This window comes from Mobula birostris, chromosome 6, assembly GCF_030028105.1.
Source record: "Mobula birostris isolate sMobBir1 chromosome 6, sMobBir1.hap1, whole genome shotgun sequence".
Taxonomy (NCBI): domain Eukaryota; kingdom Metazoa; phylum Chordata; class Chondrichthyes; order Myliobatiformes; family Myliobatidae; genus Mobula; species Mobula birostris.
The window spans coordinates 50,973,531-50,988,843 of NC_092375.1; the positions used below are offsets into that span (position 1 = coordinate 50,973,531).

At 41.6% G+C, this 15,313-nt stretch overlaps 1 protein-coding gene across 2 annotated transcripts in view; it reads left to right on the forward strand.

The window, feature by feature from the left end:
* srpx (sushi-repeat containing protein X-linked) overlaps positions 1–15,313 on the forward strand; it is a 92,172-nt gene that overhangs the window by 37,293 nt on the left and 39,566 nt on the right. Inside the window, exons 2-3 of one of the 2 annotated variants that reach the window (XM_072262273.1) lie at positions 10,415–10,486; positions 13,844–14,035. In XM_072262273.1, coding sequence (XP_072118374.1) covers positions 10,415–10,486; positions 13,844–14,035 — 264 coding nt within the window. The remainder of the gene's footprint in view (positions 1–10,414; positions 10,487–13,843; positions 14,036–15,313) is intronic. The other variant, XM_072262274.1, reaches the window with a different exon arrangement.

A 15,313-nucleotide genomic window follows, 5' to 3' on the forward strand; every position in this document is an offset into this window, starting at 1 on the left:
GAGCATTTATACTTGTATGTTGGTGTGTCTGCGTCGCTCTGCAATTCAGACACGTACACGCATGTGCACGTCAAGTATTTGAATGTCATGCATGCGCACACATCAGCCCGTGCAAGGCTTCATGGTCATGGTAGTCTTTCTTGGGGTAAACAAGTTTAAAGCGAGCGTCTTTTTTTTGTAAAAGCCAAATGTGTCCTCCATAATTTCAGAGGTCTGTAAAGCTTAATGGAAATCATTGCAGCCAGAGTTCCTTCCCTGCCCTTCAGTCGCCCAATGGGAAGCTATTGCAGCGTAGGAGGAAATGCGAACTACCAAACGGACCAATCACAGTTGTTGCGGTCTGCGTTGCCGTGACGCGTAGTTACATTTTGGGAGAGGTGCGTGTCAGGGTACGGCGTAGGGATCTGTGTAGGCACTGCGTAGGGTTTGCGACTACGCCATACATACAAGTATAAATCAGCCTTTAAAGAGCTGCCATGGTATAAATCATAAATCAGTATAAAGTATAAATCAGCGTTTAGGCTGTAAAAGCTAGTTGTTGTTAAATAAATTCTTGGTGAGGTCAGGGTTCAAGTGCTCCTAAGGTAACAGGAAGCAACCTAATTTTTATAAAAAATATGATGCGATCAAAGTTTACAGACACCATGACTTCCCTCTCACGTTAAAATATGAAGTATATTACATTGAAAATTCTAAGAATGGTTTAGTGTAATAATTTAATCTTACCTTGTCTCTTAATTCGAACCTTGTATCCTGTTTTAATTTGTAACTTAATGTTACAACCACTTACAAGTGATGCACCAAAGTCACCATCTTCTCATTTACAAGCAAGACTTACCATAACTTTGGTACCTTGTCTTTGAAGCAGAAGTGATCTTTCCCTGTCAATGGTGATGGTATAAACAACCAGCCAGCCTAACTGTCTTATTTGAATTTCTTATTGCAAATACGAGGAAATCTGCAGATGCTGGAAATTCAAGCAATGTGCACAAAATGCTGGTGGAACACAGCAGGCCAGGGAGCATCTATAGGAAGAAGTATAGTCGACGTTTTGGGCTGAGATCCTTCGTCAGGACTAACTGAAGGAAGAGATAGTAAGAGATTTGAAAGTGGGAGGGGGCGATCTGAAATGATAGGAGAAGACAGGAGGGGGAGGGATGAAGCTAAGAGCTGGAAAGTTGATTGGCAAAAGGGATACAAGGCTGGAGAAGGGAGAGGATCATGGGATGGGGGGCCTAGGGAGAAAGAAAGGTGGAGGGGAGCCCAGAGGAAGATGGAAAGCAGGGAAGGAGTGATTGTGTGTGTGTGAGAGAGAGAGGGAAAAAAAGGGGGGGGGGTGGAATAAAAAATAAATAAATATGGGATGGGGTAAGAAGGGGAGGAGAGGCATTAACGGAAGTTTGAGAAATCAATGTTCATGCCATCAGGCTGGAGGCTCCCCAGACAGAATATAAGGTGTTGTTCCTCCAACCTGAGTGTGGCTTCATCTTGACAGTAGAGGAGGCCGTGGATAGACATATCAGAATGGGAATGGGACGTGGAATTAAAATGTGTGGCCACTGGGAGATTCTGCTTTCTCTGGCGCACAGAGTGTAGGTGTTCAGTGAAACGGTCTCCCAGTCTGCGTCGGGTCTCACCAATATATAGAAGGCCACACCGGGAGCACCAGACGCAGTATATCACACCAGCTGGCTCACAGGTGAAGTGTCGCCTCACCTGGAAGGACTGTCTGGGGCCCTGAATGGTGGTAAGGGAGGAAGTGTAAGGGCGTTTGTAGCACTTGTTCTGCTTACAAGGATAACTGCCAGGAGGGAGATCGGTGGGGAGGGATGGGGGGAACGAATGGACAAGGGAGTTGTGTGGGGAGCAATCCCTGTGGAAAGCAGAAAGAAGGGGGGAGCGAAAGATGTGCTTATTGGTGGGATCCTGTTGGAGATGGCGGAAGTTATGGAGAATAATATGTTGGACCCGGAGGCTGGTGGGGTGGTAGGTGAGAACAAGGGGAACCCTATTCCTAGTGGGGTGGCGGGAGAATGGAGTGAGAGCAGATGTACGTGAAATGGGAGAGATGCATTTGAGAGCAGAGTTGATGGTGGAGGAGGGGAAGCCCCTTTCTTTAGAAAAGGAAGACATCATCTTCGTCCTGGAATGAAAAGCCTCATCCTGAGAGCAGACGCGGCGGAGAGGGAGGAATTGCGAGAAGGGTTAAGTAGGGCATTTATTGGTAAGCTAGTTCATTACCTAAAAAGCTGATCACTAAGTAATTATTGACGAGAAAGATCAATTTTCCCATCTTTCTAATGACAAGAAAGAGCCTAAAACATTGAGTTCTTTCTCAAATGATTCCAGGAATTCCAGTTCTATGAAGATGGAACTCTCCACATCACAGCAGAAACAAGTTTGGTACTTGATCTTATATTTATTTGCCAAACGTTCTAGTTTGACAACTACAGTTTTAGCCTGAAGTGGTTAAAATTGGAGTTAACCGTAATTCAGAAGAGATTATTGCAGAGCAAGCAGAAATGATTGAACTAAACTATTCTGTCTTGATGAGGTCAGGATTCAAACGTTCCTGAGGCACATTTTCCCCTTTTTCTGATATATTTAATACTTGCAATTATGTTTTAATAGATCCCATATGAATTCAGGACTAGTGCCAGTCGTTCATCTGGCACTAGCTTGTATTTTGATCCAAATCTTAAAGTCATTCTAACTTAGATCCCCATTGATCATTTGCACTTTAGCCCAGAAGTTTTGACACTTGAGCACAGTCTGTCTGGCTGCAAAGCTGAAGTTGAAAATGGGCTGCACTGTCCTGGCGAAGGGTTCCGGCCCGAAACGTCGACCGATCTTTACCACAGATGCTGCCCGACCTGCTGAGTTCCTCCAGCGTGTTGTGAGTGTTGCTTTGACCCCAGCATCTGCAGAGTATTTTGTGTTTACCAAGCTGTATCAGTTTCTGCCGTTCCTTCGGATTTATCAGCTGTGTGGAGAGGGGGAGCCTGCTACTTGAGCATGAGCTTGCTTGTCATTTCATACTGCCCTGGCTTGCATATCACATAGGCAGCTGGGATGCAACATCCATGGTCAAGCCTGACCAACAGAGGACCTTTCAGCCATTGAAATCTGATGAAACACTCCATGCACTTGCAAGATGTTGATGTAGATTTCCCATTGTAATTTGTAGAAAATGGTTTCCATGTGGAGTGCCAGGAAAATCTGAAGGTTGCAGAAACTTCTGGTAACAGTTTGGAAATCCCTGAATTGTTGACAGTTCCTTGGGAAAGTGTTACTAGTTGTATTGAATCTTCCCTCACATAATCCAAACTCTGTCATTTTTCAGTGTCTCACTCAGCAGCCAAGTGAAAGCAATTTGTTTGGATTGAGTAAGTTTACAATAAATCAGATGTGTTTGGAGCATCAGTATCTTGGTTTTCGTCACATATTTTTGTATTGTTTAGCAGGCTGTTGATTTGATTGACTTATATGAAAAAAAGCTTTTCCTCTATTGATCTTTAATTGCATTCAGATATGTGTTCTGATCAAATATGTGCCAGAATGATACTGTTAGCACTTGGCTGAATGCCTTTTTCCAAAATAGTGCCTCTTCGCTATTGCACCTATATTTGCAACAGGCAGGGATTGAAGAACCGTTGTCTATACAAGATGCATATGGGTTTAATAAAAGATGACAACCAGAATTTATTTTTTAGTAGTGAGCTGCCATTACTCGAGCAAAGGGAATGCAAAATTTGGTGAATGGCTGTCTCCACAACTTTAAACACCTTTTCTCAGTTATAAGCTTAAAAATATACATTCTCAACAATGTATTTAGTGTTCCCTTAACACAATTTTCTGGTCATCCCTTTTGATGATGGTAACCTTGAAGCTGAAAGACTGTTTTATCCCTGGGTAAAGTTCAATTGGCTGTTATCAGCTGTTCCCCCAGATTCCCACTTGTTTCTCTGCTAGAGTTTGTGCTGTTCCCAACGCCTGCAAAAAAAAACAGGTTGTGAATCGTGCTTGGCAGGAATTGAGTCCAAACTATGTGTCTCCTCCCGTTTGTCGCCACCCAGTTCAATATATCAGCGATATACGGTTAAGATACACTGTGTGTGAGGAATGAGCTTGTAACTCATTTTCATACATTCTCCCCCCCTTCCCACCTCTGCCACTTGATTGCAATGTCATTATCCTGTTTGTTTGTTGCAAGAAAATGTTAACTAGTCAAGATAGATAGGTAGATAGATACTTCATTGATCCCAAAGGAAATTACAGTGTCACAGTAGTAGTACAAGGGCACAGATATGCAAATATTAGGAGGGATTGATGAAATATTGAGTGATAGATGATCAACCACTATCAGATTAAGATATTTTGATGGGAGAACTTCTGGGTTTATCAGCATTTTGAAGCACTGTGGAATGCTTTTCATTCAAGCAATGTTCCTATCAGTAACATTTCTGAAGGCTTTGAGAAATGAATCCGGACCTGCTTGAGCAGGGATTGCTCCTTCCAGCATTTCTTCCAATTCTCAACCTGTTTCAAAAACTTTGTTATGGTTATTTGTGGGATGTTGGGTATCAAGCATGGTTACTTTATATGTATGAAGTCACAACTTTAATATGAGTTTATCAAAATGCATTCTTAAATGATACTATTGTACCTATCTCAACAATGTCCTATGACTGCTCATTCCACATGGTCTCTACTCTCAGCATGCAAAAGTTGCTCCTTGGGTCCCTTTTAAATCTTTCTCCTCTCACCCTGAATCTATACCCCTTTGTTGTGGAAGTTCCAGGAAATGCAACCCTTCCCCCCCTTGTCAATGTGGAGTCACCTGTATTTTGATGTGTACAGGTTTCCCCCGCCATCCGAAGGTAGAGCGTTCCTATGAAACGGTTCATAAGCCGAAATGTCGTAAAGCAAAGAAGCAATTACCATTTAATTATGAGAAAATTTTGTGAGCGTTCGCAGACCCAAAAATAACCTACCAAATCATTCCAAATAACACATAAAACCTAAAATAACTGTAACATATTGTAAAAGCAGGAATGATATGGTAAATACACAGCCTATATAAAGTAGAAATACTTTTCCACAATCATTGCCAGCACAGATCTCCATAGCAAAAATCTCACGCAAGCACTGTCGGCAGAAAATCTCACGCAAGCGCTGTTGGCAAAAGCACGGTGCAAGCGCTCTCCAGTAATTTTTAAACTATGAAGCTGCCAAATCATACCAAACAACCCGTAAAAATACACAGCCGATATAAAGTAGAAATAATGTATGTACAGTGTAGTATCACTTACTGGAATCGGGACAGCGCAGAGCACACTGATGATGATGTGTTAGGCTGAGTCGTCGCAGGCTGGGTGGTGCAGTGGCCCCCACCCTCCGGGCCACCAACCGATACATTGCCGCGAAGCATGCAGGGGTCCAGCGGTAGCCGGGACGCACCCAGCACATCTTTAAGAAAAAAGCCAAAATAAACATGCTAATTAATTACGTGCTGCCGGACACGTAATTGTCGGCCCAGATCAGTGCCGATTGCACCGCCTCTGAACTGGGCCAACAGTTACATGTGGGGCGGTACCTAATTAATTAGCATGTTTATTTCGGCTTTTTTCTTAAAGATGTGCTGTGTGCCTCCCGGCTACTGCTGCATTCTCCGCGAATCGGTACAGTATCTGTCTGGGGCCCGGGTGTTGGGGTGGTGGGACACGGGGGTGTCATCTCAGGGCAGGCAGCTCATCTTCTTTTATGTCTGCCCGCCTCGATGTCGAAGGTCGAAGTTCGTCATCTGCTGTGGCTGATGTGGAAGGCTTGCTTTTCTGCTGAGCCTCGCGCATTTTTCTATCATACAATTCTTTGTAAGGACTCAAAGAATCTTGCAAGTATCCCCTAAACCTACGTACCCTTTCAAAATTAAAGTCGTACTTTATCATTACTCATTCGGTTTCGATTGTTATCCTTTCCTCTTCCAATTGCATCAGCTCTTCATTTATCAGTTCTTGGTCATGGGATGCCAAAACCTCTTAACAACATCATCTTCGTCAGCTTCCACAAGCTAAACTCATTTTGTCCTTGCTTCGTTCACCACGATCGAATCGCTTAATTATGTCTAGTTTTACGCCAAGTGTAACACCCTTACGAGTTCTTTCAGGCTTTTTCAACACCATAGAACTCATCTTGCAAACGACTGCTCACAGGCTCGTGTTAAAGCAATGCTGGCGAGAATGCAGTTCCGAATCCAGGGGAGGAGCGGCTGCTCGGGGTGCGCGCTGAATTTTTTATCGTGCGCTGAATTTTTTTCATAACAGTGAAAACACCTTCTGAAAGCGAAAACAGGGTACTAATGTAGGTCTTTCGTATCAGTGAGGTTTCGTAAAGCGAACGTTCGAAAAGTGGGGGACACCTGTATTTATCAATGAAAAAGATGATGAAATATTACATGCTAAATCACAATTAATCCTTGACTGTTTACAAAAGTACTTACTACTTCAGTATGAATTGCCCAACAAATTATTTTGCTTTGTTTAGCTACTGGGTACTTATTCAGGTAAACCTAATATGGCAGATTTACTATTGGTATGGATTTTGCTGTAATGGCTTAAAGTGATGTTAACTCACCAATGCTGCACAAAGTGATGTTGCACTTAGGAATAAGTAAGGTGTTATTTATATAATAAATTATAATTTCTGTCACATCACCTTTCTGAAAGTGAAATGTTAATTATGGTTTATCTCATTTGTTCTGAAGAAATTGTTCCACAGCTTTTAATTTTGTCTTTTTATGCCCTGTTACACTGGACAACAATTTTTTTTTGGAAGTGTTGCTTCCTCAGTATTTTTTTTCTTTGAATAATAGACCACTTGAAACTGAACACAAGTAGAATTTCAGACTACTTGTATCACGTAGGAAGATGGAGAAACACAAAATAACTTTTATTGAAAATAATGCATTTAATTGCATAACAGTGTTGACACTTTGCAGTAGTTCAACTAAGCCAAAAATGTTTTGTTGATGATTTTCATTTATACTCAGTGTCTGAGGCTTCTCACTTAGTCCAACAATAATCAGCCAGCATTGATGGATTCCGGTTACCCTGATAGCATTTCTCTATGACCGCAATGTTCTGGTGAAACCTTTCACCATGCTCATCACTGACAGCGCCAAGATTTGCAGGGAAGAGCTCTAAATGGGAAGGCAGAAAATGAGTCCTTAGTGACATGTTGCACTTCATGGTTTTGTATGCTTGAAGCATGTTGCCAACCAGCTATACATAGTTTGGTGCTCTGTAGTTGCCAAGAAAATTTTTTACAACAACCTTGAATGCCTTCCATGTGATTTTCTCTGGTCCCACTTGAAGTTCTTCAAATTACCTGTCATTGATGACCTGTTTGATTAGTGGACCAACGAAATGCCTTCTTTAATTTTGTCATCAGGTATTCTGATTTGAGTTATGAATTGAAATAGCAAATATTGGTGATTTAAAAAATAATAGACATATGGGAATGGGAAGTGGAATTAAAATGGGTGGCCACTGGGAGATCCTGCTTTTTCTGGCGGATGGAGCGTAGCTGCTCGGCGAAGCGTCTCCCAATCTATGTCGGGCCAAAGCGGAAGCACCGGACACAGTAAATGACCCCAACAGACTCACAGGTGAAGTATCACCTCACCCGGAAGGACTGTTTAGGGCCCTGAATGGTAGTGAGGGAGGAGGTGGAGGGGCAGTGTGGCGTTTGTCCTGCTTGCAAGGATGAATGCCAGGAGGGAGATCAAGGGAGTCGCGTAGGGAGTGATCCCAGTGTCAAGCAGAAAGTGGGGGGAAGGGAAAGATGTGCTTGGTGGTGGGATTCCTTTGGAGATGGCGTAAGTTACAGAGAATTATGTCCTGGACATGGAGGCCGGTGGGGTGGTAGGTGAGGACAAGAGGAACTCTATCCCTGGTAGGGTGGCTGGAAGATGGGTTAAGTGCAGATGTGCGTCAGGGCAGCGTTGATGGCAGAGGAGGAGAAGCCTCTTTCTTTGAAAAAGGAGGACATCTCTTTCGTTCTAGAATGAAGAGCCTCATCCTGAGAGCGGATGTGGTGGAGATGGAGGAATTGAGAGAAGGGGATGGTGATTTTACATGTAACAGGGTGGGAAGAGGTATAGTCCAGGTAGCTCTGAGAGTCCATGGGTTTATAATAGACATCAGTGGATAAGCTGTCTTCAGAGATAGAGACAGTGAGATCAAGAAAGGGGAGGGAGGTGTTGGAAATGGACCAGGTAAATTTGAAGGCAGTGTGGAAGTTCGAGGCAAAGTGGATGAAGTAGTTGAGTTCAGCATGTGTGCAGGAAGCAGCACCAATGACGTCGTCGATGTAGAGTAGGTAAAGTGTGGGATCTTCACCAGTGTAGGCTTGGAATTCTACCATTCAGGGCCTTAAACAGTTCTTCCAGGTGAGGTGACACTTCACCTGTGAGTCTGCTGGGGTCATTTACTGTGTCCAGAGCTCCTGGTGTGGCTTCCTGTACATCAGTGAGCCCCTTTGTAGATTGGGAGTCTGCCTTGCTGAGCACCTACGCTCCGTCAGCCAGAACAAGCGGGATCTCCCAGTGGCCACCCATTTTAATTCCATTTCCCATTCCCATTCCGATATGTCTATCCCTGGACTCCTCCACTGTCGTGATAAGGCCACACTTAGGTTGGAGGAACAACACCTTGTATTCTGTTTGGGTAGCCTCCAACCTGATGGCATGAACATTGATTTCTCGAGCTTCTGGTAATGCCCCCCACCCCCACTCTCCTTCACCATTTCCCATCCCCTTTTCCCTCTCTCACTTCATCTTCTTGCCTGTCCATTGTCTCCCTTTGGTGCTCCTCCATCCTTTTCTTTCTTCAACGACCTTCTGTCTCTCTCACCAATCAACTTCCCAGCTCTTTACTTCGTCCCTGCCTCTTCAGTTTTCACCCATCGCCTGGTGTTTCTCCCCACCTTTTAGATCTACCCCTCGGCTTTTTGTCTCCAGACCTGCCGAAGGGAGCAACACACGCAAAATGCTGGAGGAACTCAGCAGGCCAGGCAGCATCTATGGAAAAAAGTACAGTCGACGTTTCAGATGAAACCCTTTGGCAGGACTGGAGGAAAAAAGAAAGCTGAGGAGTAGATTTGAAAGGTGGCGGGGGTGGAATGGAGAGAGAAACACCAGGCGATAGGTGAAACTTGGAGAGAGGGTGATGAAGCAAAGAGCTAGGAGGTTAACTAGTGAAAGAGACAGAAGGCCATTGAAGAAAGTGGGGGCGGGGGTGAGAGGGAAGGAGTACCAGAGGGAGGTGATGGGTAGGGAAGGAGATGACATGAGAGGGGGACAAGGGGATGGGAAATGGTGAGGGGGGGGGGGTTTCGAGGCATTACTGGAAGTTTGAGAAATCAATGTTCATGCCATCAGGTGGGAAGCTACCCAAACAGAATATAAGGCGTTTTTCCTCCAACCTAAGTGTGGCCTTATCACGACAGTGGAGGAGGCCATGGATGGACATATCGGAATGTGAATGGGAAGTGGAATTGAAATAGGTGGCCGCTGGGAGATCCTGCTTGTTCTGGTGGACGGAGCATAGATGCTTGGCGAAGCGGTCTCCCAATCTACATCGTATCTCACCGATATGCAGGTGGCCACACTGGGAGCACTGAACACAGTATATGACCCCAACAGATTCACAGGTGAAGTGTCGCCTCACCTGGAAGGACTGTTTGGGGCCCTGAATGGTAGTGAGGGAGGAGGTGTAGGGGCAGGTGTGGCACTTGTTCTGCTTGCAAGGCTAAGTGCCAGGAGGGAGATCAGTGGGGAGGGGCGAATGGACAAGGGAGTCGCGTAGGGAGCGATTCCTGTGGAAAGCAGAAGTGGTGGGGGAGGGGGGAGGGAAAGATGTGTCTGGTGGTGGGATCCAGTCGGAGGTGGCGGAAGTTTCGGAGAACTATGTACTGGATGCGGAGGCTGGTGGCTGGTGGGATGGTAGGTGAGGACAAGGGGAACCCTATCCCTGGTAGGGTGGTGGGAGGATGGGATAAGAGCAGACCTGAATTAAATGGAAGAGATGCAGTTGAGGACAGCATTGATGGTGGAGGAAGGGAAGCCCCTTTCTTTGAAAAAGGAGGACATCTCCTTCGTTGTAGAATGAAAAGCCTCATCCTGAGAGCAGATACAGTGGAGATGGAGGAACTGAGAGAAGGGATGGCTTGTTTTATGCCGTACAGTATCTCTAAAATTAAAAAAAATTGTATTTCAGGCATCATTTATTTGCCATAAATGGCCTGACAACATGAAGGGGACTGTATAAATACCAACTGCATCTTTTGCTGACAACATGCTTACTATTTCCAACAAAATTGCTTTGTCCAGTTTTAGTTTCTCTTTTTGTTCTAGGATCTGGATACACATCACTAGAAGATGATGAAGAGATTTATGCAAATGAAGCACATTACTCTAGATATGAAGGTGAATGGTTTATTGACATGTTAATATGTAACTGTTGAAAGGAGTTGAGTCCTTTTTCAGTTCATCAATCATACTGGTAATGGTGCATCTACTTGTGTTTGGCTGCGGTCAGAACTGAAAATCTCATTAGATATCAGAAAAAAAACATTTAATTCCATATTATGTCCCATATAATACTCATTTTTTTTTCTCGCCGTGCTTACTGGCGATCATGGAAAATATTTAGCCACAAGTTCTTATCTCCCCTTTTAACGTGACTTGGGACCTCAGACCACTTGAAACTATCCATTGGAAGTATTGCTTTTAATATACTAAGTCTAGTAGCGAAACTTGTATTTCAATCAACAGAAATCCTCTGTTGTGAAGCAAAAGAATAGGGTTAGTTCCAAAAATCATGGAAGAGACGTGACCTACTATCAGTTAAGTTTTTGATAAGAGTAAGCTCAGAAATACTGTTCTGTCAGTATTTATACAAGATTTATAATGAAATTAGATAAATATCTCTGCTGTCATATAAGATGGTATAATTTAATGTCATGAAAATGATCTAAATGTGTATTGACGTATCAAAGAAATTATGGCCTGTCCATAATTCAGTATTTGTCACAATTAGACCTCCAACATGAAAATATTTGTTGTAATTATTTGTTAAAATAAGTATACTTATATTAAACAAAAATTAACATTAAAATGATACATAATGAAGCATATAATTACCTTTAAAATATTTGTAAAAGTTACTCATCTTTTTCAATGTACGTGTGACAATTAAAACTAATAAATCTCAAAATGCTGAATAAATAATCCTCTGCAAAAAATGATTTATAGAAATAAATATTTAAATATATATTTCAAATTCTATGAACTTGCTGGAAATAATTCTAAACTTGCAAGTTAAAATGCATCAGATGCCAGTAATAATCTGTGTCAATTTGGACTTTTGACATTAGTTATTAGAATAACGATTTGGACTGCACACATTGCTGGTATGATTGTTTTAACATTGCTTGGGAACAGAGGCAATGTTTTAACATCAAATCGATTATAACATGACCATTCAATTAGTGATTGATTTGCTTGGCAGAATTAATTTTGTAGGCTTGATGCTGTGTAATACTGCTGTGGTATTTGTTTTGGACTGCTTTCTTACCCTAGGGAGTTCACCAATTAACATTTGAACAAGTGGCAATCTTGTAATCAACAATTTATAATGTTGATAAAGTTCAAATGCTTCTCTAACACAAATATAATTGCTATGGAACCTAGTTTAATTTAGTAGCACTAGTGGAAATAATTAATGGACACTGTGCTGATAGTTTCTTGCCAGATAGGTTAACATTCTTCCATGCATGCTGTTGCTTGCTTTCCATTTGCTCTTGCCAGATTGTTGGGTGATGTATCCAAATCTCATAAAAGTAATTTTTGTGCATGATCTACCCCCATCATGGACTCTGCCTGAATCCTGGAACACTGTAAGTATTAAAGTAATGTTTTTTTTTTGTGTGGAAAATCTACTTAAGTCAACTCAGTAAGTGATGTGATACCTGAATTAATGAAGACTTGTTTAAGTGTGGGGCAAAAGAATACGTTTGCATTTCAAGAGGAACTGTAGCAACATTTGATTAAGTAGAATATTATGCATGAAGGTACAGATTCATTTGTGCAAGTGAAGTATACTGTTACATACCTTGGATTTAAATCTATATTTTGAAAGCAGTTATCCAGTGGAGGGATTGTTTGAGTGAACAATATTAAGTAAAGTCAATTATATCTTCGAAAGGTTCTCTGTAAAATTCTGAGCCCAGTATTTGCCAGGGATGGGGATTTTAGTATAAGAATTGTGGTAAGAATTTTATTTCTTCACCTTTCTTCCATCAATCTAGTGGAAAAATTACTGTAGGTACAGATTTAGTTTTGGCCTTCTGGACCATGGTAAGTGATGGAACTGATGGTTTATTTTTCTACCGGTGGAATTTTGGTAAAACTGAGAGAAATATTCTGAAATAAGAATAGATTGCATGCAGAAGGAGAAACAAAAAAAGGAAACATTGTGTTAAGAAAAAAAAAAGGAATTAAAAACACTGTCTTAAATTTTATAAACCACCATTTACTTCCTGCAGAAAGTAAAGCCATTATTCTTATTGAAAGCATTCTGGGCTAGATTAGCCATGCAGAAACATAAATATTACTATTAATGAGTTTTTATTTGTCATATTTGTGAAAAACCAACATTAACTTTTTTTTTCATCAAGAGTAATTTCTGAAACTTTTGGGAGGGTTTTTGCAAGAGTAGATTTGTGGGCATGCAGATAGCCTATAAATTTGTGAGATCACAACGCATTTATTCCACTTAAAATGTTGCTGTATAATTTCTATGCCTTATTCATGGCATGCATTTTTAACAGGGTTTTACTTTGCTGAAAAATCTGCTGATCATAATAATAAATTGATGGGCTGTGAAAAATGTTCATTGTTCTCATGCAAGATGACTTTTATAATTCATTGTGGGATTTGGTCAGTTTAGGGAATGCCAGAATTTATTACCCATTCCCAATTAGGTTCCTTGGGATGGTGGGATTCTTGAATCACTGCAGTATTAACAGTGATGCTACACCAGTAGTAGGGGTTTTTTGGGTTTAGATTCATAGATGAAAAAGAATTGATATCATATGAAGTTAAATGGGTTTGTATCTGTTTGGAGCCTATGCCTTTTAGCACAATGATAACGTCAGATGACTTATTAGAGACGATTCTTAAACTGAAATTCTGTCTCTACGAGGAATATGAGATGATTACTCCTGCCAAAACTGTGATTGACAACTGTTTCTGTGATAATAAATTGGTGAGGATAAGGTCATGTTCGTGTTCGTCTGTGTTGCTTTCACCTTGAAATGGTGTGTCAGATCAGTGACCTTCATTAGGAATGCCCTCAGCAGTTCGAATGACTCAGAAACATTAATTCACGTTTTCACTCCACAGACGTTGCCTGACCTGGTGAATATTTCCAGCAATTTTGTTTTTATTCTCAATTTCCAATGTATAAAGATTCATGTTTTGAAAAACAGAGAATAGGTAACTAGAAGAGTATGAGTCTTCAAAGTAAAAATTTTAAAATAAATATCTCATACTGGTTCCTTCCTACATGCTGAGGTTGAATGTAGTTTACAAATTGAATATGTTCAGGAACAGTCACTGACAACTGTGCAAATATTTTATTTAGCCAAGTGTTATGGAACTGCTAACATCATTTTCTTCTGCAGTAAACAGTGGGTTATCCAAAGCAAGCTTCCTGAAATGTTACTTATCTGGAGCAGAGGCATTAGCTGTACAATGACTTTGTTTTTTTGCTATTTACAGATATTCCACAGTGTGCGCCTCTAAAGGTCAAAAATGGTTATGTCAGGTGCAAAACCCCACTAGGTGTACCATACCAAAATGCACAGGGAACAGTGTGTGATGTTTCTTGCCGACAAGGATATGAAATTCATGGACTTAGCCGTGTCCATTGCCTTTCAAGCAAACGCTGGTCACAAACAGTTATTTGCAGAGGTAGGTAATATCAAGAGCTTTTGTTTTTATTGGAAGGGAGTAATGCAGTGAGTGAAGATGGTGCACGGTTTACTTCCATGAGATCACATAGGAGGTGGTAGATAGCAGATGCACATTATCATGATGTTTGATGATATATTTTGTAAACTTTCATTTTGATCACTTTCTCTGCATTTCTTTTTGGACAATGGAAACAACGAGAATGACAGAAGGAAGCTATTTGGCTCTCCTGAGTTGTGTTTGCTCCTGCAGGAAAGTCTCATCAGTCTATTTATTCTTCCTTAATTTCCCTGAACTGCTTTAACTTGTTCTTCCTTGTGAGCCCATCAACTCCTGTTGGACCTTTTTGTGGTATTAACCTACACTAAATACATCTTTGGGATGTAGGTGGAAACCAGAGAACACTGAGTAGCCAGGGCATCAAAGGTTATGGTGAGAAGGCAGGGGAGTGGGACTAGATGGGAGAATGGATCAGCTCATGATAAAATGGCGGAGCGGACTCGATGAGCCGAATGGCCGACTTCTGCTCCTTTGTCTTATGGTCTAACTCAGGGAAACCCACAGTGCAAACTGGACACAGTCAGTGTGCAATAAAGGGCCGTTTCTGTTTGGGTGCTAGTGTTCCACAGGGGTTGATGCTGGAACTACTTCCTTTCACATTATATTACGGCAGTGACTTGGATGACTCGGAATTTAAGGATGTTCTTTTAGAACAAAGGTGAGGAGGAATTTGTTGAGGCCGAGGGTGGTAAATCTGTGGAATTCAAGGCCACAATTGCCTAGCTATTGTGTATATTTAAAACGGAGATTCGTAAGTTCTTGAGTACTAAGGATGTTATGGTTCTGAGGAGTAGGCAGAAGAATGGGGTTGAGAAGGATAATAGAATTGGAATAGTGAAGCAGACTCGATGGGCTGAATAGCCTAATTCTGCTCCAGCGTCTCATGATCAAGATTGACTCCGGGTTCTGGGAGAAGAAAGGCAGGAACACTGGCTGCGACACCAATATATCACCCTTCCGATTCATTCAATGCCACATGTTCTTAAATTTTGACAGGGTGCAAAGTTTGAAATGACTGCAACTCTTTAATTCAGCATATTTTGGAAAGCCATAATGCTAAACCAATTGAGTCAGATTATATAACATTTTAAAAAGTGAGATTTTGAGATAGTTATTGAAATAATCACTGGAGACAAGTAAAACACTTATCCGAGCCCTTAGGTTGTATCAGCAACTCTGTTGTTTTTGACGCATAGTCAATATATGTTACAAGGAAAT